This window comes from Fusarium coffeatum (genome assembly GCF_003316985.1).
Source record: "Fusarium coffeatum strain FIESC_28 chromosome Unknown BRIP53273_contig_40, whole genome shotgun sequence".
Lineage (NCBI taxonomy): Eukaryota > Fungi > Ascomycota > Sordariomycetes > Hypocreales > Nectriaceae > Fusarium > Fusarium coffeatum.
Window position 1 is genome coordinate 159444 of NW_022157837.1, and position 21202 is coordinate 180645.

General features: G+C 48.4%; 7 protein-coding genes across 7 annotated transcripts; 5 read left to right on the forward strand and 2 right to left on the reverse strand.

Annotated features, from left to right (window-relative positions):
• Positions 1-433: 433 nt before the first annotated feature.
• Positions 434-6598, forward strand: FIESC28_01723 (uncharacterized protein; the record flags this gene model as incomplete). Its single annotated transcript, XM_031155873.1, has 4 exons — positions 434-436; positions 486-560; positions 613-4643; positions 4693-6598. 4 exons carry the CDS (start codon positions 434-436, stop codon positions 6596-6598), a joined length of 6015 nt encoding a protein of 2004 aa, XP_031020076.1.
• A 1791-nt stretch (positions 6599-8389) lies between these two features.
• Positions 8390-8821, forward strand: FIESC28_01724 (uncharacterized protein; the record flags this gene model as incomplete). Its single annotated transcript, XM_031155874.1, has 1 exon — positions 8390-8821. One exon carries the CDS (start codon positions 8390-8392, stop codon positions 8819-8821), a length of 432 nt encoding a protein of 143 aa, XP_031020077.1.
• Positions 8822-8970: 149 nt separating this feature from the next.
• On the reverse strand, positions 8971-10041 carry FIESC28_01725 (uncharacterized protein; the record flags this gene model as incomplete). The annotated part of the gene is made up of 5 exons (XM_031155875.1): positions 8971-9077; positions 9129-9281; positions 9334-9434; positions 9485-9912; positions 9958-10041. The coding sequence occupies 5 exons, from the start codon at positions 10039-10041 to the stop codon at positions 8971-8973; spliced, it is 873 nt and encodes a 290-aa protein (XP_031020078.1).
• Positions 10042-10773: 732 nt separating this feature from the next.
• Positions 10774-12274, reverse strand: FIESC28_01726 (uncharacterized protein; the record flags this gene model as incomplete). The annotated part of the gene is made up of 2 exons (XM_031155876.1): positions 10774-12030; positions 12080-12274. 2 exons carry the CDS (start codon positions 12272-12274, stop codon positions 10774-10776), a joined length of 1452 nt encoding a protein of 483 aa, XP_031020079.1.
• A 218-nt stretch (positions 12275-12492) lies between these two features.
• FIESC28_01727 (uncharacterized protein) lies at positions 12493-13913 on the forward strand (the record flags this gene model as incomplete). Its single annotated transcript, XM_031155877.1, has 2 exons — positions 12493-12924; positions 12975-13913. 2 exons carry the CDS (start codon positions 12493-12495, stop codon positions 13911-13913), a joined length of 1371 nt encoding a protein of 456 aa, XP_031020080.1.
• Positions 13914-14544: 631 nt separating this feature from the next.
• On the forward strand, positions 14545-16038 carry FIESC28_01728 (uncharacterized protein; the record flags this gene model as incomplete). Its single annotated transcript, XM_031155878.1, has 2 exons — positions 14545-15014; positions 15063-16038. The coding sequence occupies 2 exons, from the start codon at positions 14545-14547 to the stop codon at positions 16036-16038; spliced, it is 1446 nt and encodes a 481-aa protein (XP_031020081.1).
• A 923-nt stretch (positions 16039-16961) lies between these two features.
• On the forward strand, positions 16962-20066 carry FIESC28_01729 (uncharacterized protein; the record flags this gene model as incomplete). Its single annotated transcript, XM_031155879.1, has 6 exons — positions 16962-17222; positions 17283-17494; positions 17547-17757; positions 17809-18464; positions 18956-19082; positions 19155-20066. 6 exons carry the CDS (start codon positions 16962-16964, stop codon positions 20064-20066), a joined length of 2379 nt encoding a protein of 792 aa, XP_031020082.1.
• Between the last annotated feature and the right edge of the window lie 1136 nt (positions 20067-21202).

Here is a 21202-nt window from a genome sequence, read left to right on the forward strand (position 1 = left end):
TTAGGTGGGAATCGTCGGAATCGCCTCCTGTGATGTGCAAGGAGGAAGATAGACGAGGTCGTTCGATTCGAGGGGTCCTTTGTTCGAGGTAAGATGCCAATGGTCCCTCCCTAAGATGGATCTGGCCTTGATAGCTCCAGCTCCAACAGTTGTACGTACTCCCTACTGCCCTGAATTATGCGGGCCAGAAAGGGACGTGCAGCACTAAACACCGCCACATCCACGTGTCGAGGAACAGACGAAGAGCTAAGATGTGGCTGACGGTGGCTCAAATGATCCGCGTCTGAGAACGCGCTCGTCAATTAAATGGATGCCAAGACAGTGAACTGTCTCCAAACTCCTAAAGTCAAATCATTGAGATTGCAATAGCCAGTATTTTTTTGCTGCGGTTACGAATGTCGGGCGTTGCTTTAGGAGAATTGCGACCGCCAATATGGTAAGATATCCCAATAATACAACAAATTTGTTCTAATTCGAGGTTACAGCCGGCATTCCAAGCAATAAACCTCGAGCCAGAGGATAACATCGACGAGCAGATCGACACCACAAAGGAGATTCATGTGAGCTCACAGAACAACAGCCCAAGTCTGGACGGATTTTGACCATATTTAGGTCGACGAAGCTCTGAAGCGATTCCAAAATGCATTAAAGCTTCATGCACAAGGCCCCCGATCGCGCGAAGCTGCCGAAGCCGCATACCACGAACTATTCGAATCCGAAATTTTCAAGTACAGGGAAGCGAAGACCGACTACGAGCGAGCAGAGCGACATGCAGACGGTTTACCAGAAATATCCAACTTGGACCCCTCACTCACAGATGGAGGACTCGATGTGGATGCTGGAGGAGCAGACGGAGTTGCAGCAAGTCTGGCCCAGGCGCTCTACCTATCTTACAAAAACTATGGCCAATTCTTTGTCGATAAATTTAAGGATGTATCGCATCTCGATCCAGCCTGGAAGGAGAAGGCCCAGCTAAGATACCACGATGATGGGCGCAAGGTTTTGGATAGCTGGATGACTGCTTTGGACCAGGATCCTTCTGATCCGGAGCTTTGGAGGAAGACTGCCCGGTTTGCTGGAGCCATGAACAGCAACCGCATCAAGCGATACTGCCTGGAGGCCGCGATTGAGTTAGATGATGACCCGGCTGTTGCGGAAGTCGACCCTCCATCACTAGCGGAAGGAATGGCAGGTGAACAGCTGAAAGATCAATTGAAGCTGCTGGGCGATGGAATGGCTTTGTCACATCCGATCATGGCGCCCTGGCTCAAGAAGAAGATGCCTGCGCTCCTCAGGCGCCATCTGGACCCCATTCCTTTTCTTCCTGATCCTACCAAATCATTAATACCGCCCAATGTTTCGGATACGCAGGACCAGCCGCAAGAAGATACGGAAATGGGCGAAGGTGACAATGCTGACCAAGAACCCAAGTCTGTGTCATCCTGGGCTGATCTCGGAGCAATACTCATCAACTGCCTGGAAACTACAGCCGAAGCTTTCGATACGTGTGACGGGATTGTTGAGAGCAGTCTGGAAGATATTCCGATGGAGACACCTCCGAATGAAGCCGAGAGCGTTGTGTCAGAGATCGAGGTTGCAGTCCCCAAACCCACCGAGAAGGAGAAATCGCTAGAAAAGGAGACCACCACAAAAGAGCCAAAGGAACAAAAAGCAGGATCGGAAGCGACCGAAGATAGCCAGAAAGCCACGGACCAGTCTCAGAAAGACTCGAATGACTCGAGAAAACGATCGCAATCTGCAGCGGGACTGCCAGATGGCGCCGAAGAGGAGAATACAACGGAAAAGCGCAGCAAGCGAGTTCGACGAAGAGAGACTCTCCAAGCTGAGGAAACGACCGACCCCAGCACCCTAATTGCTAATCAACTACAGCCCTATCAAGGTGCTGACCAAAATCTCTTCCAAATGACAAAGAGTGTTATGGAGAATCTGGGCGTGGACGACAAATCGACATTGGATTTCATCAATGAGCTCATTGATTCATGCGCTGCTGAAGACCGACTGGGAAAGATAAACAATCTTGCTGCGTGCGACTTGAGAAGTGTCTTTGTTGACTTCCGTGAAGAGGTTGCTAAGGTCTTCCTGCATAAGAACGAACAAGCCAGTCTTGGACCATCTTCCTTCTTGGAGCACGCAAAAACCGGTTCGCCCGATCAGCCATCGATGCCCCTATTCAACGAGCAACAAGGTCTGAGATCCTTTGCCAAAAAGATCGGAGCTTGCAGGTCCTGGATGACGGCCGAAGACGTCGCATACGAATGGGTCAGAGCTGTCAGCCAAAGTTACGCAGCAGCTAAGTGGTCAGACAAAATGAAGCTATCAGTGGTTCAGATGCTTAACAAAGTGGACTCTGTGTTGTATCATAAGATCACTGAAGAGCTGGAACTGGCTGCGGGCTCTGCTGAGAGGTTAGAAGAGCTGGAAACCATCGTGCCCATGCTTTTTGAGCTGCATGTCGATATCTACGAACTCATCACCAACCCTAGCAGCGTTGTGGATTATGCAACTCGGATGGATACCAAATATCGACTCGGACGCTGGCTCGACATTGCCTCAGCTTACCTCCAGCTGTTAGATCGTCCATCCAACGACCCCCTAATAGCACGTTTTTTGTGGGCTTCAGTACTTGTGTCTTCACACTCGGAACAGCCTCTACGCGAGCACATTCTCCTCATGTGGACCTCTCTACGGGATCATCTAGCAGATGAGAAGGTACCTGCCATCTCGCTGCCTAATAACGTGGTTATGCCGATGATTTCCCCGGCAGCTGCTGATCGCGAGATCTCCAAACTAACGACAATGGACTTTTTCCTCGGCCTATTTCAGGATAATATGGACGACCCAGTCTATGTCATTGAGACATTGGAGCCTGTTCTCAACCCATCGACAGTATGCGCCCCCGATCAAGAAACGGATTCTGAGTCGGGAGACGACGATGACAGCGACGACACAAGCTCAAGTGACAAGTCAAGTGAGAAACAAAAGAAGTCCATCTCCGATTGCGCAAGTCAAAGCCTGCAAGATCTCTGGAAGTTCCTCCACAACAGCAGTACAGAGCTTAGGCTGTTTTTGTGGTCGCGTCTGGGGGATGCCTACGATGCTATTAAATATCCCACCAAAAAGTTCTCCTGCTGCCTCAAGAGCATCGAACTGATCGTATCAGACTTGGAGAGCGAAACATACGTCAACACTGCAACCGAATCTCGACGATTGCTCTTCATGCGTACTCTAAAATCACTAGATGAACTGTTGATTGCAGCTCTCTATTCTGCGCTCAACGAGAACACGGCATTCGAGATCATTGATGATGCCCATATCAAGTCTACATCATCCGCCCTTGCCAAGATCAATTGTTTGCTGCATGTTGCGAGCCTGTGCGAAGATGAGGTTCGGATTGGTATCAGGACAGAACGAACTGGCAATGCTGCCTCTAAAGCTGCTTTCTCGTCACTCAAGAACAAGCTGAAGGAGATGCAAATTCGTGCATGGTGCCTCCAATACACCATGTTCAAAGCTGGTATCAACGAGGACAACTGCATCATCGGACCCGAGAACGATCTTGCTGACTACCTCGCGGCCATTCACCAAGTTATTGGTATCCGCAAATTCTGCAAGGCTTCAAACAAGATCTTCCTCAAGGTGATGCGGGTCGAGCTTCTGAAGCTGAAGAACATCGAGAACTGGGAAGACTACCTTGGCCAGGTTCTCTATGACTTGCACGGTCTCAAATTGGGAGCAGGTGTTTGGGAAGTCCAGGATCATGGTTGCCAAGCGGAGAAGCTTGAGAAGCGACAGACTATGCAGCTCGTGGAGAGGGTTTGCATTCTTGCTAACCGCATGCCGATGAAGGATCTTCTCAAATCTGATCTCAAGACGACGATCGATCATATGCAACAAACTATCGGCCAGACGAAGTCAACGCCGCAGATGTATCACAACCTGCGCAATTTTACTGAGTATCTGAAGAAGCCGATCCACCCTCTACGTCTATACCGCGCCCTCATTGGGGACGTTTCAGTAGACGCTGTGTCTGTTAACACCCCCGAGACTGTTCTTGCCACACATGGCTGGTTCTTCTTGTTGGGTATGATGGCATTGACAAAGTTCAAGGGTGTTGAGTTAAACCGTCGTCAGACCCCAGGCGCTACTGACGATCTGCGTATCGGCGCGACTTTCCTGCGACTTCAACTGCAATTCACTGCAGACAGATGGGATGCATGGTTCCGTCTAGCTGAATGTTTTGACTACGAACTGGATGAGGCGGTTCTTTGGACTGCTGACAAGATGAATAAGGAACGTCCTGAGCTGGTCAAGTTCCAACGGAATGCAATCCATTGTTACACACTTGCACTCTCGCATTCCCGTAACGTGGACATTGAGACGCATGATGGAGATCCACTGCACGATCTTTACCACAAATTCGCCATGAGAATGTATGCGTCAAGCCGAGAGCCTTTTGCCATGGAGCCATTCCAGCACTCCGACCAGGAGAGATACTTTATTGAAGATATGGGAATGGGAACCTTCAAGAGGATTCTGCATTCTCAAATGAACGAGTACAAGGTGTGGAAGTTTGCTGCCAAGCTGTTCAGAATGGCAATGAAGCGAAAGGCACAAAACTGGAAGTAAGTGAAAATTAATTTACCGTCCCTTTCAGGATCTAACAGTAAATAGGAACCCTTACATGCTTTCCAAATGCTATTGGAAGATGTATCAGACTCCTGATGACCAACTTGACGTCAAGGATATGGCCTCCAAGGTCAGCCTAGACCTGTTGATCGACACCCTTAAGAAGGCCGTTAAGGTGGCACACAATGCTCGAAGAGGGAGGAACACTGACCCTATCTTCGAACCACACTACAAGATCGTCTCAATTCTTCACAAACTGGTGGTGCGAGGTGACTTGCCATCGAAGAAGGCCGCTGAAATTCTATCCGAGCAGCCATTTGGTCTGGAAGTCGACCCTGAGGATCATTATGCATCCTTCTCGGAACCTGAAGATTGGGAGGAATACATTATTCGCAACCTTTCCCGACTTAAAGATAAGGACAAGGCCAATTGGCAGCATCGTATTATCATCAGACATGCCAAGATACTGTTCGACGATGCCAACGAAGCACCCGCCAGCGACAGACTTGTGGAAGCGAAGGCTGCATTCGGCATCCTCAGAGACAGTATGTTCACTAAGACTATGGTCATGAATGTGTGGAAATGTGATGCCGAGAGGCCCGGTCGTCATCACGTTTACACAGAACAATATGTTCGCCTCATGACCAAGTTGTTGGTCATCATGAATGATCGGGGCAACTTGGAACAGCTCTTGAGACGACTCAGGAAGAAGGGCGCCGACTTTTATCATTTCACTGACCTATGGCAATCCTGCTGTATTGCCTACCTCAAGCTTCTACGACAGGGTTACAATGTGACGCCTGTAGTAGACGATGCGTTCAAAGCACTGTCAAGTGAAGAGTTCGAGGTTGTGGGTGAGCGGATTGCAGATTGGGCTGCGAGCGATGGCGCCGAGGTTCCGCTCTTCAACTGCATGAAGGAGACTATCGAGTTGAAGAAGCTCAATGCTAATCTCATGAAAGTCGCACCCATCGACGATCTTCTCAACGATTGCTACTCCAGGATCTATTCCGAGATAGCTAAGAGCTTGCCTGGACCGGACCCTAGCAAGGTTGTGGAGGAGCGACACCACGCGAAGGAAGTCGCAGCCCAACTCGAAGCAGCGCAGGCAGAGACCAAGGTTACAAGCTCCCTTGCCAGTATACTCAACGCTCCCAATGGACAGGAGAGTATCACTGGCACAGCGACTCCTATGGAAACAGAGAAGCAAGAAGCTGCGCCGCGGGCTAGAAAAACCGGCGTTAGAAGACCGGACGTGCTGCGAAAGGCCGAACAAGCGGTTATCCGAGCTTTGGAGGCACCCAAGTCAAGCAAGAGCCGGGTGGGTAGTGTGTCGAGCGGCAAGCGTGGCAGCCATACGCCTGTACAACGTGCAAGTGATGCTGGCAGTGATGAGGAAGGAGCCGATGCGCAGATCCTGCGCGAAGCTGGCCACGACGTTGATGTGGACATGAAAGATGCCGGCGACGAGAATGAGGAAGATCACGGGGAGGAGGAGCACGGTGAAGAGGAGCACGACGAAGAAGAGCATGAAGATGAACAGGAGGAAGAACATGATGAAGCTGCCGAGGACGAGAATGCCGAAGAGCATGGCGCCGAAGAAAAGGCCGACAGCGAGGCAGGCTCTATCCACGACTCGGCTGATGACGAGAGTGATCTCAGTGACGTGCCTGAGGACTACGACCAGGAGGTGCCCCCCGGGCTCATGTTCCCCAATCTTCGACATCAATCCGACGAGTCCAGTGGAGAAGACGCTGATAGTGAAAGCGAAGGAGACGATGAAGCTGAAGAGAGCGACGGCGAAGAAGAGGCCGAGGAGGTTGCCGATGGTGACGAAACACTGGGTAACGAGGATACCGAATTAGCGGATGGCGAGGACGAAGATGAGGAGCAACCTAGACGATCCGGAAGTTGGGCAGCGCATGATTCTATACGGGCAGTGGCGTGGTAAATGATATTTAGTCTAGCGAATTGGCGTTTTAGAGTAGGTTCACTGGATGACTATGGGTAGAGGTATTGGGATTTGACCAGGCTACTGTTATATACGATATAATAGACAAACATTGTCTTATCTTTGTTGAGCTTTGCAACGGTAATGCGAGTGAAAAAGAGATTGACATAACATGCAAGTAAAGAACAAAAGTCTTACCCTCCCAGAGGGACAGGTTACCCTACTGGCGAAGACTACTAGGCCGCAAAGATGTCATCCTGAGCACCGTCTATGACCATAACAGATCACTTACTTAAGATAGTCCGTGTGTATCTAGATAACGTAATTGTTAAGCTATGACTTCTGTTGGTCCTGTAAACTTTTGTAAAAGTCATGCCGTGTAGCTGCCCTGAAAACTTGCAAGTTAGCATACTATCCTCGCACAGATAGTTCCACTATGCAGATCTCTGTAACCTTGAACCAACAACTAACAGGCTACTGAAGAAGTTTTTAGAAAAAACAATTGTTAAGAAAGTGTAAGTATTATTCTCTAAGCTTATACTACTCAAACTAATCAAGTATCAACAACTAAGATTAGTTAACTGCTATCATAGGTATTCTTTATATTACTTTCAGCCAGTGAAACTACAGGGACCTTACTGTTAGTTCTAGCTGTTAGTTCTTGTACATCAATTTTCCAATGAGATACAAACAGTCCCACTATGATAAGAAAGGAAGAAGAGATAGAAAAGGCATTAGTTGGAAACCTTTTAAACCTAGGTATGGTACTAGGCAGGCTTGCAATCTAGCACTGAAAGGACACAACACTATTGTTTACCAGTTTCTTTTCAGTATCTAGTATGAAGCATTTTTGTATTATTTTAACACCATAGGAGAGCGGGTAATGGATATGCCTCAAGGTCGTCTTTATGCACTTGTAAGTGCTCACTGCCAGCAAATGTCAATACCGCTGATCTGCAGACTAGGATACCGTGGTTCTCCCCATAATAGTAGCATGGATTCTTCAACGCATGTCTGTGCGGGAAGAATGATTTGTCTATTCTTTCCTGGCAGGTGGAGTGAGACAGACCAACCGACTTGAACAAGACCAACAGATGCCATGAACGGAACCAACAGATACTATAAACGGGACCAAGAGATGTCATGAACACGACCAACAGATACCATAGCGTAAGGCGGAATGCACTCTGTCGTGAAGTTTCACTCAAATTGCAGGACCAACAACCTAGTGATCACAGTCGTTCCGCGGTAAAGTAATAGTTCTCTCCAGTGACTCTCTACTTAATGACATGTCTCAATATGATATATTTACCTAGTAATAATTACCTTGGCCTCTGAGGCGAATTGTTGTCTCTTCAGCTTGCAGCATAGCTCACTTACATACCAGATGACTGTAACTGTTCCTAGAATGTTTCATGGAGCACAGTTGCATTAGACCAGCGCCTACCTCGGGTCATTACTGGTGACAGCAGATAGCCAGGGGCTTGTAAGTACCTTGATGCTTTGAACTGTTGGGTATCACATATATGCCCTCTTGGTTTTGAAGATCCTCTCCACCTGGTGGGCATCCGTAGGATATGTTGCTTATGAGCATTACATCACCAATGTTTATCTCTGCGACTTGAAAAGGTATAAGAGAGATGTAATGTCCCTGCTTCAGAAGCCTTCTTCATCAGACAAACCAAACACAACTACTACTCCTCTCATATCAAGACATCTTACAAAGCACAAGCAACTCTGCTTCATATTCACAAAAGTCAACCCACTGCCTCTGCACCGCAACAAGTCACAATGCATTTCAACTTCATCACTTCCCTTACCCTTATCACCAGCCTCACTGGCAACGCCCTAGCCATGCCAGCTTCCAACCAGTCTCCCAACATTCAGAAGCGCGCCGAATGGCCTGACTACACTATCACATATTACACCGATACCTATTGCGACAAGACTACCGGAAGTTACTCACATAACGTGGAAACCTGCAAGAACCTTGATAATTTTGCCGTTGATATCCTTTCTCTCTTTGGCGAGACCAATGATGGTGAAAATTTCGGCGCTGGCAACTGCGGCTGGAATCTCTTTATTTACCCTGAGTATGACTGTGAGGGCGGCGAGTGGTCGAGTACGGTTACCTCAGGAAATTGTGGCAGTGACGCCCTTAAGAAGAGCCCTATTAAGAGCTTTTCAGTTTCCCACAACGGCAGCCCATGTATCGACGTATAAAGTCTTTAAGACCTTTATTTGCAGGGCTCCAGTATTCTATCTGCCTAGTTTAACTTTTTTTCATCTACTACTCAAGTTATTCTTAGTTAAATATGAAAGTTATTATGTATTCACATATGCTGTTAGTACACAAAACTTCGCTATCAAGACTACTCAGTAGTAAATATGTCATCTTGAGCACCGTCCATGAAACCCATTCGCTGATTGTAAGTCGGCGTCTTACCATCAGGAGGGTTGACGTTGTTGCCTTCAGCTTCTACAAAGAGTTAGACCTGTCGATAGCGCAATTACTCGGGAGTAGACTTACGGTTCCAGACCATCATCTGCTTAGGACCAGGAACACACTTGGTAGGGTTATCGCGACAGTATACGGCAGGCTTGGGCTTGCCTAGCTTCTTGGTTGAAGTGCTACCAGTAACTTTGCAGCGATGGTTCTGCATATACATGTTCGACTGGCCGCCTTTATGTCTTGTCAGTCATAGTTTGTCTGAAGAAGGAAGACGAAAACTTACATCCATCTGGGATCCAGAGCCAGGCACAGTAGCAGCCCTCCTCTGGACACTCGGGCATATCGGCAGGAACGTCATACCAAGTCTCGCGAAAGAAAGGGGAACTATACAAGTCAGCCACCTGAACAACAAGTCTGAAGCAAGACTGTCTTACTAGTATCGCACTGAGAACACAACAAGATTATCCATGATAACCTTGCTGATATCACTCTCATACGAAATAGCCCAAGCTGTTCCACCAGTTGACTCAATATTTTTAGTGTGCAACTCTCCACCAGATCCATCACCACCGTCCATAAGACAGCCACCTTCAGGACCTCTCCATGACACAGAGCGGTTCTTGCCGTCTTGCCAATCAGTAGTCAAGTCTCCGTTGTACGAAAGCGTGGTGAAGGCGCGGTTGTTGGCGAGTTCGGTCATGAAGGACTTTCCAGCTGGGAGTTCGAGGAATTCGCCCTTGGGAGGAGGAACAACGTCGTATCCGCGGTCGGCTTGCATCCACCATTTGGACTTGGGGAGGTCGTAGAGAGGGTTTACGGCGAGGTTGGTGTTTGCGTTATCGACGGAGGAATCGTTGCCGCCCTGAGGAATCAGTATTGCTTAGGTCTTGATGAGGGATGAAGTTACCTTGCAGTACATGCCCTTGTTCCAAGAGGCGATGTGAGCAGTCGCAGATGCAGCGAGGGTGAGAAGAAGAGTTGAAGTATACATGATGAATGAAGGAATGACGATATATCAATAATGAATGAACGAATGGACAGTGCAATCAATGCACTAAAGAAACGAATGAATGAACAAAGATTAATTGATCTCCTAAAGTTGATCACATCTTCACTTTATATATCAACTACGAGTACAAACATGCTAGACAATTACACAAGTCGTAGGTCCTTTCATCTCATCGTCAATAAGCGGCCGCTCGAAACAACAGGGAACGCACTTATAAATCAGCGTCTTAGACAATTGTTGAAACGAGCTGAACCATTCGCGGATCAGTCTAAGATTGAAACTTGGGGTGATCTTCGTGATCCCTGCGTAAGGCGGCCGCTTGTCGGGGACCTGAAAGAACGTTCGGCGTTTCAGACTTGCTTGGCTGAGATGCCATTAATTACCGTTGCAGACGAAGGATTGAAGATACGCTTATCTGAGCTAAGTCTAGTTTTGTCCTCTAAACTCTGCTGATGTTCTCAGTTCATCAATATATCATGTTTACTTGGCTGACGGAGAATAGGGTACAGCGCTTTGGTTGTTGAGGCAGGACAGGCTAGTCACTGGTAGGGTCTTTCATTATAAACTTTTGTAGAGCTTTCATTATTGATGGCTAACATCTAACATATTAAAAACCATCGAACAATTGGAACAACATTGTTTAGAAACCATTAAACATGAACACTTTTGCCACAACGCCGAACTGCCGCAACTCCAGTACAGCTAGCTTCAGCTTTAGCCCTCCTCTCTGTCCATGTCATCTCTACCTCTCTTACCGCCCTTCTTGCCACGGGCTGCGCCACTCTTCTTGCCCTTGTTCTCGACGAAGGACTTCATCTCAATTCTAGCATGGCGTTGAGCCTCCTGGACTCGGTGCTGGAAAGTCATGACCTCCTCCTTCTCTGTGGGGTACTCTCCGAGCTTCTTGCCGAGAGCGGCCTCAATTCGTAGGTAGATTTCGAGGTCGAATTGGGTAACGATGTTGATGGCAACACCGGACTTACCAGCACGGGCAGTTCGTCCGACTCTGTGAACGTATGTCTTTGAGTCCTGGGGCACATCGTAGTTGAGAACAACATCGACTGAAGGGATATCCAGACCACGGGCAGCGACATCGGTAGCGACCAGGATGTCTCGTGTACCAGCACGGAACTTGTTGAGGGCTCCTAGACGGGATGATTGAGAGAGCTGACCATGAAGGGGAATGGCGCCGAAACCAAGTGTTCTTAATAGGATGGAAATGCGCTGTGTCTCCCAGACAGTTCGTGTGAAGACGATCATAGACTGTCCAGCATGCTCGTTGACAAGGTAGATGAAGTATACATCCTTCTGAGCATGAGGAATGAAGCAGTAGTGCTGGAGCAGAGTTGACACAGTCTGGTACTTGTTGGAGCTGATGCTCACTCGGACAGGATCCCTCAAACTGGCGCGCTGCAAGCTTTCAATCTTGGAGCTGATTGTGGCAGAGAAAAGGTATGTGCGTCGCTCTCGGGGGATAAACTTGAGAATCTTGTCAATGCTGGGTCCGAAATCCATGTCGAGAAGTCGATCAGCCTCGTCCATGATCAGGTATCGGAGAGTTCGCAGCGAAAAGCCCTTGGTCTTCTCAAGGTGGTCCACAAGACGACCGGGTGTCGCAACGATAATGTGAGGCTTCTTTCCAAGCGCAATAGCTTGAGGAACCATATCCAGACCTCCGACAATTACAGCGCATCGCAGAGAAATGAGGGCTCCGAGAGCTTCGAAGGCTTGACCAATCTGTGTTGCCAATTCACGGGTGGGGGCGAGAACGAGACCGAACAGAGGCTGAGGCTTGTCGAGAAGAGCCTGGAGGACAGGCAGGGCAAATGCGGCGGTCTTTCCACTACCAGTTTCGGCGAGACCGATGATATCGCGGCCCTCGAGGGCGACAGGGATCGACTTCTCTTGAATGGGCGTGGGGTACTTGTAGTTGAGCTTTTCGCAAGCTTCGCAGAGAGCATCGTTAACACCCTGAGAATCGTTAGAGTCTTCAAATTGGTAAGAAGTCAATCAGTCATACCAGATCCTTAAAGGTCTTCTTGGGAGCATCAACAGCTGCCTCCTCGGCGGAAGGCTCCTCTAGAGTCGCAGATTCTTCTTCGGATTCTTCATTGCTAGAGGATTCAGGCTCGGGTTGAGGGGGCTTCTCTTGGACGACGGGCTTAGTCTTCCTGGGCGCATCCTGGCCGACCTTTCTTCTCTTTGCGCTGTTCATGATGGGCAATTTGGTGTGTAGAAACGAAACTTGAACTTCCAGAAAGATGATCTTGATCCAAGACTTCAAAATATTTTAGTGGGGACCCTCTTATCGCACGTGCGCTAGTCTTATCGCGGTCCCCGCCAAACTTTTTTTCTTTCTGCCATACATTGAGATTTGCGACAGACAGCTCAAGCAAGTTTTGACGATACATCAAACAACAAAAAATCACAACAATGGCGCGCAAACGAACAAAGAAGAGAACCCATCTCGGTGCCAGCAATCCCGAAGTGGATTCTGCCGGTCATGCTTCCGCGAAGGATCCCAAGAGCATGGTTATTCGAATTGGCGCTGGCGAAGTCGGTTCCAGCGTTAGCCAGCTTGCGGCCGACGTTCGTAAGGTCATGGAGCCTGGTACTGCGAGTCGATTGAAGGAGAGACGTGGAAACAGACTAAAAGATTACGCTGTCATGTGCGGTCCTTTGGGCGTCACTCATCTGATGCTGTTTTCGAGATCGGAGAGCGGAAACACCAACCTGCGAATGGCCTTGACTCCTCGAGGACCTACTCTGAACTTTCGCGTGGAAAAGTACTCGCTATGCAAAGATGTGCAGCGAGCTCAGAAGCACCCCAAGGGTGGCGGCAAGGAGTTCATCACTCCCCCTCTGGTAAGAAGACTTTTTAATCGTTGTTTGTTTATCCTGCTAACCTTTTACAGCTGGTCATGAACAACTTTACCCGCCCAGACTCGGATGCAAAGTCGAAAGTTCCCAGACACCTCGAATCCCTTGCCACAACGGTCTTCCAATCCATGTTCCCTCCTATCAACCCTCAAGCCACACCTCTCAAGTCAATCCGACGAGTCCTGTTGTTGAACCGTGAGCAATCACCGGAGGATGATGGTACTTTCATCGTCAACTTTAGACATTATGCCATCACAACAAAGTCAACCACCGTTTCCAAGCCTCTAAGAAGATTGAACGCTGCCGAGCAATTCGTTACCTCAAAAACCAACCGAAAGGGCAAGATGCCCAACTTGGGTAAACTCGAGGATGTCGCGGACTTCTTGATCGGAGGCGAGAACGGCGACGGTTACATGACAGATGCCACCAGCGGTAGTGAGATGGACACAGACGCCGAGGTCGAGATCTTGGACGCCACAACCCGAAAGGTTCTATCTGCCAAGGCTAGACAAGCAGCTGCCCAGAACGAAGCCGAGCCCGAGGTCGAAGAGGAGCACGTCGAACGCCGCGCTGTCAAGCTCGTCGAGCTCGGTCCCCGAATGCGCCTCCGTTTGACCAAGGTCGAGGAGGGTCTTGCTTCCGGCAAGGTCATGTGGCACGAGTACGTCCACAAGAGCAAGGAAGAGATCAAGGAGCTCGAGAAGCGATGGGAGCAGCGCCGACAAGAGAAGGAGTCGCGAAAGAAGGAGCAAAAGGCCAACGTGGAGCGCAAGAAGGCTGCCAAGGCCAAGGACAGCAACAAGGGCGAGGGTGCCGACGACGATGACGAGGACGAGTTTGAGTACGATAGTGATATGGATGTCGACGAGTTTGACAGTGAGGGACTAGCGGGCGATGCTGAGTTCAAGGTCAATGAGAAGATGGAGGAGGATGGCGAGTGGGAAGATGAGGAGGAAGAGATTGCCAATAGCTGAGTGGAAAACCTTTAGACGGTTGATAATTGCATGCTTTGGTTTGGCGTTGTATATATCGTGGCATCTGGGTTTGGGCAATGAACACCTTTGTGATTCTTTGTGATATTATTTTCTTATGGTGAAGGGCCCTGTACAACATCGTGACAATGGCGGCGACATCTCAATTGGACAAGGGCTGAGACAATGTGCATCCATGGTTCATTTCACTTCGAGTCTTCAATCGAAGATATTAAAACGGGACAAAACAATTGAATTGGTTTATGCCGATCTTCATTTTTGAGATTCTTGACTTGTTCTTGGTATTTAAGTTGGAAAGACCGATGTGTCTTATTCCGCCTCAGGGTAAGCACGACCTCAACACCGCTATTACAGAACCATTGGCTTAAATAGGTCCTCACGACGTCGCATCATCGATTTTGAACATACGACAATCGACCTCTCCCTTCCAGGGTTAGTGCAGCTTTTTTGTTTCATTTTCCAATCCATGTCCACGCCCTACGACTCACTTTGAAGGGCGCGTTCACCAACAACTTCAAAACTCCATTACAAAGGTGCGATTCACTGAGTTACGCCAGCTGGCTTATTCACGGTCGTCGCTGGAACGTCTTGCAATTAGCATCAACAACAAAACATGTTCCGCGCAACAACAAGGACTCTGAGAGTCCCAGGCTCGGCGCTCAAGCGAGTACCAGTCGGTGTACGCTTCTCATCTACGCAGACTTCAACATCGGGCAATGCGAAGTTCGTGTGGCCAGCGGCAGCCGTTGTCGGAGTTGGCTCTGGAGCATACTTCTTCAGCAGCAAGAGTACCACAAAGACCCAGGCTCCAAATGATGGTGTTCCCAGCTTGAGCGAGTATCCAACAGAAGAACAAATCCCCGTCAATTCACCTGTCAAGTCGATCATTCTTGAGGATGCCAATGCCAAATTACGGGAGGACGCCCATACCTTTGTGTTTGAGGGACACGGAGGCACCAAGGGACGCGTAGACTTTGCGCGTCTGGGAAGCAATAATCCCATTGAGGATGACTGGGACCTTAAGATTGCGAAGGGTGTTGGGGGAACGAAGACTTTGTACGCTGGTGTTTATGATGGACATGCGTAAGTTGACCCTCTAGCACTGGAAGTGAGATGCTAATACTAGCTTAGAGGATGGGCGACTTCTCAAGTGTTGAGGAACGCTCTGGTCCCGTACGTATCGGGCGCTCTGTCAAGCCTGACGCCTACCAGTTCCAGCGAGATGGTAGACGATGCGATCCAGAAAGCTTTCGTCCGTCTTGATGACCGTATCTTTGACACCGCCCTCAAAGCTGTCGAATCCGGACAAGACCAAGGGTCTGCCTCTGTCATTTCTGCTGTTGCACCCGCCATCGCCGGATCATGTGCGCTTCTAACCATGTACGAGCCTACCACTTCGACACTCCGCACTGCCGTCGCAGGCGACTCACGAGCTGTTCGTGGTGCGTGGTCTGCTAAGGCGAATAAGTACGAGACAGATATTCTGAGCATCGACCAGACTGGCTTCAATCAGCTTGAAGTGGAGAGACTGGACAAGGAACATCCCGGACAACTCAACAGCATGCTCAATCTCAACTCGGGACGCTTGTTCGGTCTTGCTGTTACAAGAGCGTTTGGTGACCACAGACTGAAGTGGCCCGAGAAGGTCATTCGCAAAGTCCAGGACGATTACTACGGCACTCCACCCCGACCCAATTACACCACCCCTCCATACTTGATAGCCCGTCCAGAAGTTACAACCAGAAAGATCCAGACAGAAGACTTTGTTATTATGGGCTCCGACGGACTCTGGGACATGATCAGCAACGAAGACGCCGTGACATGCGTTTCGCGCTGGTTAACTGCCAAGAAGAGCGGCAAGCCTGAGGCCTTCAAGGAGACAAAATTCGAGGGCAAGCTGGAAGATGGATGGCAGGCTACCCCGGACCATCAGGTCATTGAGGATCTTGACAACGCGGCTGTGTGCTTGGTGAAGAACGCATTTGGAGGGTCGAGACGGGGCTTGTTCCTTGGAGCGATGACGACGTATGCGCCCATGAGCCGCAATGTGAGGGACGATATTACTGTGCAGGTTATTTTCTTCAAGGATCCTTATCAGAACAAGTAGAGGTGTTATAGTGGTCGCATAGGCATATCGGGGTAGGGTGATGCATGGTACGAAGTCACGCTGGTAAGGCTTAGACAGTATGCATTTAACTACGAGTACGTTTGTTATTAGATCGTGGCGAGAACAGACCCGGTGTATTTTCCCTAGTCATAGAGTACTTCAGAATAAAGCAGAGGATTATTTACTCTGACAGGGCTTTCACCGTGGGGGTTGATCGCCATCCCACAACACAAATGACTTGCAACTACAATTGCCGCGTCTATCTAAGAGCCTACGGCATCATGGCACCGCCGACAATCGATGACCGAAACTATTGAACCAAAGATCAATTGGCACTTGTGATGACGGATTTGAAACGGAAGGGAAGACTACCACGGCCCGCTCTTGGCTGCATCCACGCGCCCGGACCCCTGCATATCAGATCATTTTTCGACAATCTCAAGCGAAGAAGATCAATCAGAGGCCGCCAGACCTGTAGACCCTGGTTATGGTGCCTGGAGCACAGCCAGTTATGGGTGGTTTGGTACCGCTCAGCTCTTAAACGCCCGCGTTGTCGCTCACATCTTTAACTTGATGGCGCCGGCACTTCGTAGGATCTTAAAGTCTACCCGATGGTACTTAGTTGACCATTATAGATAGGTTACGACTTGAGACTTGGACGTCAATATAAAGAAGCGAAGATAGAAGGATATTGCAATTGAAAGCCTTGATGGCTAGAGAATGGACTGCCAGGACCATACATAGCCACCACTGTGCCGTAAAATTTGAGACATTCCCCTACATAGTTGTAGGCAGGCCTCTCTTGGCGCCCGCGCAGCAATGTGAGGTGGGCATGTTGGTCGTAACCATGCAGAAGGAATAAGTATCCCAGCACAAGCTGTTGGTTCTACCAATTCCCATTCCACTCTCCAACCTCTGCTCCCATGACATCCAACGAGACCGAATTCGTGGGCTGGACACCATCGCCAGATGGACGAGGCACATACGATATAATATTCACATGTCTAGTTACAACATTCCTCTGCTGTTGGACTTCTGTCTATCCTAATATTCCTGCACCCGGAGATGGTCTTTGGGCGTCTATTAGGGATAGGCTTGGGCTTGCTTGTATGGGATTGCTTGGGCCCGAGTTTATTATAGTGTTGGCTATTGGACAGAAGTCTTCCGCAAGAAGATCAGTTGCTGTAAGTACTAAGATTTTGATCGTGGGTGTTGAGAATGATTTGATGGCTAACGTTCTGTAGAAATTCCATTCGAAAGGACATACGAAATGGAGTATTACGCATGGCTTCTTTGCTGATATGGGCGGATTTGTCCTTGAAGCCGACGATCTCGAACGTCCGGTACCGCTCAACGCAGAACAATTATTCTATTTAGTTAAGGAACGCTACATTGAGTGTCCGAATATTACTGAGAAAGAACTCCGGGACAGAAATAAATCTGATGGATTCGCAAGGTCAGTATTTAAGATCGAACCGCATTTTTCTGTTAACTAACTAAATCCTCAGACTAGTTACTATATGGCAAGCAACATGGTTCATTATCACCTTTATAGCACGACTGATCCAGGGACTTCATGTAACCACCATGGAGCTCACTGCAGTTTCGTTCGTGGTTATTCTTTTTGGAACAGCGTGGTGTTGGAAGGATAAACCATCCGACGTAGGCACAACTATTCCCCTTAAAAGTCATGTCAGGATGGAGGATATCATTAGAAGTGTGAGTATCAACCTGACCACCATCTTGCAATCTACTAAAAAAAAAAACTAGGCGGGACGTCAACCAGAGCAACCATACTATCAAACACCCCTAGACTTCATAAGCAGAGACGAAACAGCCTTGAACCTCGCATGGCAATACTACAACGAACTCTCCCGCAAACTCCTCTTCTCGCCCTTCTCCCGCCGCGTCGAAAAGGTACCCTGGGATAGAAACCCCGGCGACATATTCCTTCGCATGGACTTCGATCTCGAACTAGTCGGTGTCGCCTTCATCCTCGTCTTCAGCGCCGTCTTCCTTACAGCATGGAATATCCCTTTCCCGAGCGCAGTAGAAAGAGACTTTTGGCGCGCGGCTAGTATCTATATGCTAGTATATGGCTTTGTTGGCGCGGCTTGGATGGAATTCGCCATGTGGATCTTCGTGCCGCAGGATCGTCTCTATCAAGGCTTAGAACCGAGTTTTGTTGAAAGGGAAAATGCGGACAGATCACATCCAATTCGGGATTTCTACTTCAAGGTACAAGAATGGCTCAAAAATCGAAAGAGTAGGGCGACAAGGAGTATGGATCTTGATCAGGATAGTCTTGTGCCGCGGCGGAAGAAGGGAGGTGTTTTCGCATTTTTGAGCAGATCGCATAACATATCACACGAGAAGGATCCGTATATGGGCGTTCAGGTTGGGTTTATCATTGTTACGTCTGTTTTGTGTGTCTTTTATTGTGTGTTTCGGGTTTATATCTTTGTGGAGGATTTTATTGGGTTGAGATCTCTTCCGTTGAGTGCGTATCAGACTGTTGAGTGGACAAACTTTATTCCGCATATATAGATCGCTATATAGATTGTTATATAGAATGATGCAAAGAATAAACACTGGCATATCTTATGAACGTAGCTGGCTAGAGTAGTTGTTGAAGTTATAACGACATTGTACTTAATAGACTGATGCATATACTAATCCTTGAGGAACCCAGAAGATCTCTAAAATCTTTCTATGCATTAACACTCAGAGAACCACCATGCTTAGACTGGCACTCGGATCGGCATCTAAAATAAGTGCCGGATGATATATCAAACTTCTCCACTTGATTGACCAATAAATCCCGCTTTCACCTAGTATCCCCAGTTTGCCAGTTTGGAACTCGGAACTGTCTGATATCGTAGAGTATTATCAGAGCCACTAGGGTAAAAGATATTAGAGAAGTGCCTGTCAACATGTCTTCGGATATCAACGTTGGGAAGAAACCTCGTGTAGTGTCTTTGGGAAGGCCCGAGTTTATCGACACTGAATACATCCAAGACTTCCAAAAAGACTTTGATTATGATGTTAGTTAAAAAAGGCTTCTCTATCACATACGAAAATATTTTTCAGTTGCAATGCTAACTCGTGCTTGGCAGTTCCTTGACGTTCGAAACCACCAAGAAGCTCTTGAGAAGCTACCACTCATGCTCGAACAACACGGCCCTATAGACGCCTTCATCATTCGTATGGGCCGACCTCCCTATCGTCCGTTCGATAAGATCTTCAAACTTCTCACCCCACACTGCAAAATCATCGCCTCAGCAGCAGCCGGCTACGATGATCTGGCCGTCAACTGGTGTACTGAGCAAGGAATCTGGCTTTGCAACAGCGTTGATGCCGTTGCTGAAGCCACCGCGGATATGGCTTTCTTTCTAACTCTAGCTGTCATCCGAGATACCTATCGTGGCGAACGCTCTCTACGAGAGGGCAACTGGAGAGGGCCTGTCGTACCGAGTAGAGATCCTTGGGGTATGACACTGGGCATCGTCGGAATGGGCGCTATTGGGAAGTGTCTCGCGAAGAGAGCTATTGCCTTCAACATGAAGATCAAATACTTCAACCGTCGACAATTAAGTGCTGAAGATGAAGCAAAGTATAAAGCTACATACTGCCCGACCTTGCACGAGCTACTGGCCCAGTCAGATGTAGTCTCGATCAACTGTCCTCTCACGAGAGAAACTGAGAACCTGATTTCTACTGAAGAGTTCAAGATGATGAAGGATGGTGCTTTTCTTGTCAACACCGCACGCGGAGCCATCGTCGATGAAACTGCTCTTATCGATGCTTTGGAAAGTGGGAAGATCACGCGGGCCGGACTAGATGTCTTTTTGCAGGAGCCTGGCTTGAATGATTATTTCAAGACGAGTGAAAAGGTAGTCATACAGCCTCATGTCGCTGGCTTGACGGATCTGGCTTTTCAGAGGGGAGAGAAAGAGGCTTTTGAGAATATCAAGGCGTTATTCAAGAATGGGTCGCCTATATCTCCTGTTAATTTCTCAAAGAAGTAGCTTGATTGATGACATTGGAAAATACTGTTAAAATCCCAACAGGAGTCATCTGTAAAATTCGAGGAAAAAGGGCCTTACCTGTTCGAGAATTAGAAAAAGGGTGCCTGGGGAAAGCAAAGTGCCTTACCTGCTGGCCGAAATTCTAGACTTGACATTGGCCGTCTGTACTACCCACGGCACCCAGCGAGATGCAAATTCTCAGCTACCATTTCTATTGAATAGTGATATAGCGCTGTCACAGCCAGTCATGCTTATCCACTTTCAGTAAGAACCACCGCCAACGTGTAGGTAGGACTATTGAGGTGGTGGCTTGGCTTACTGCAGCTCCGTCCAAGACCGGCGAGCCAGGCACCCAAAGCAAGCCCCAGAATAGCTCATTTTACAGCTTGATCAGAGTGGCTATGAAATTGGAATTCTGCAATTGGTACAGTATGCCAAATTTCAGCTCGTTACCTTGTGCTATTCATGTCATCAGACACCAATATTCAAGCTTAAAATTCGCAGGCCGTCCCTATTCCCTACTCTGACATCTTCAACTGCAGTTATGAATGCTCGCAATTATGAGACACGGCACAGTACCAGGCCGCGCAGGGCTCGGAGGTCACCTTGTACGTATTACCTCCCACCAGATCGGCTTACTCTGTCTGGTCTTAATACTAACTGTGCTAAGCGTTGACCAAAGTGAGAGGAACGTCACAACCAGATCGAAGTCGAATCTTAAACAAAGAGAATCGAATTATACTCACAGCCTATTCGAAGAAGACGAAAAGGACGAATCAAGCTGTCTTGTATCGGCTTGCACAGAATATGGTCATACGCCACCATGTCTCCCACGACAACGTTTCGATCTTTGGCAACAGTTCGCCTTGACAGGTTTCCTCACAGTTACCTTGGGAAATATCGTCATCCTATCATCCTGTATGCTACTGTTGTACCTATGGAGAGGGACCAAGTCAGCCCGAGATCGTCAGGAGCCGGAGTTCTGGAGGACCATAGTCTCCAATGACTGGACCGCCCGAGTCGTTAAAATCTGTGCTGCTGCCATACGCACGTCAATGGGTATACAATGTGGACTTGTTACCGCAGCACTATCGGCAACTATATTGGAAATATCTGGTGCACACCTCAACGATATT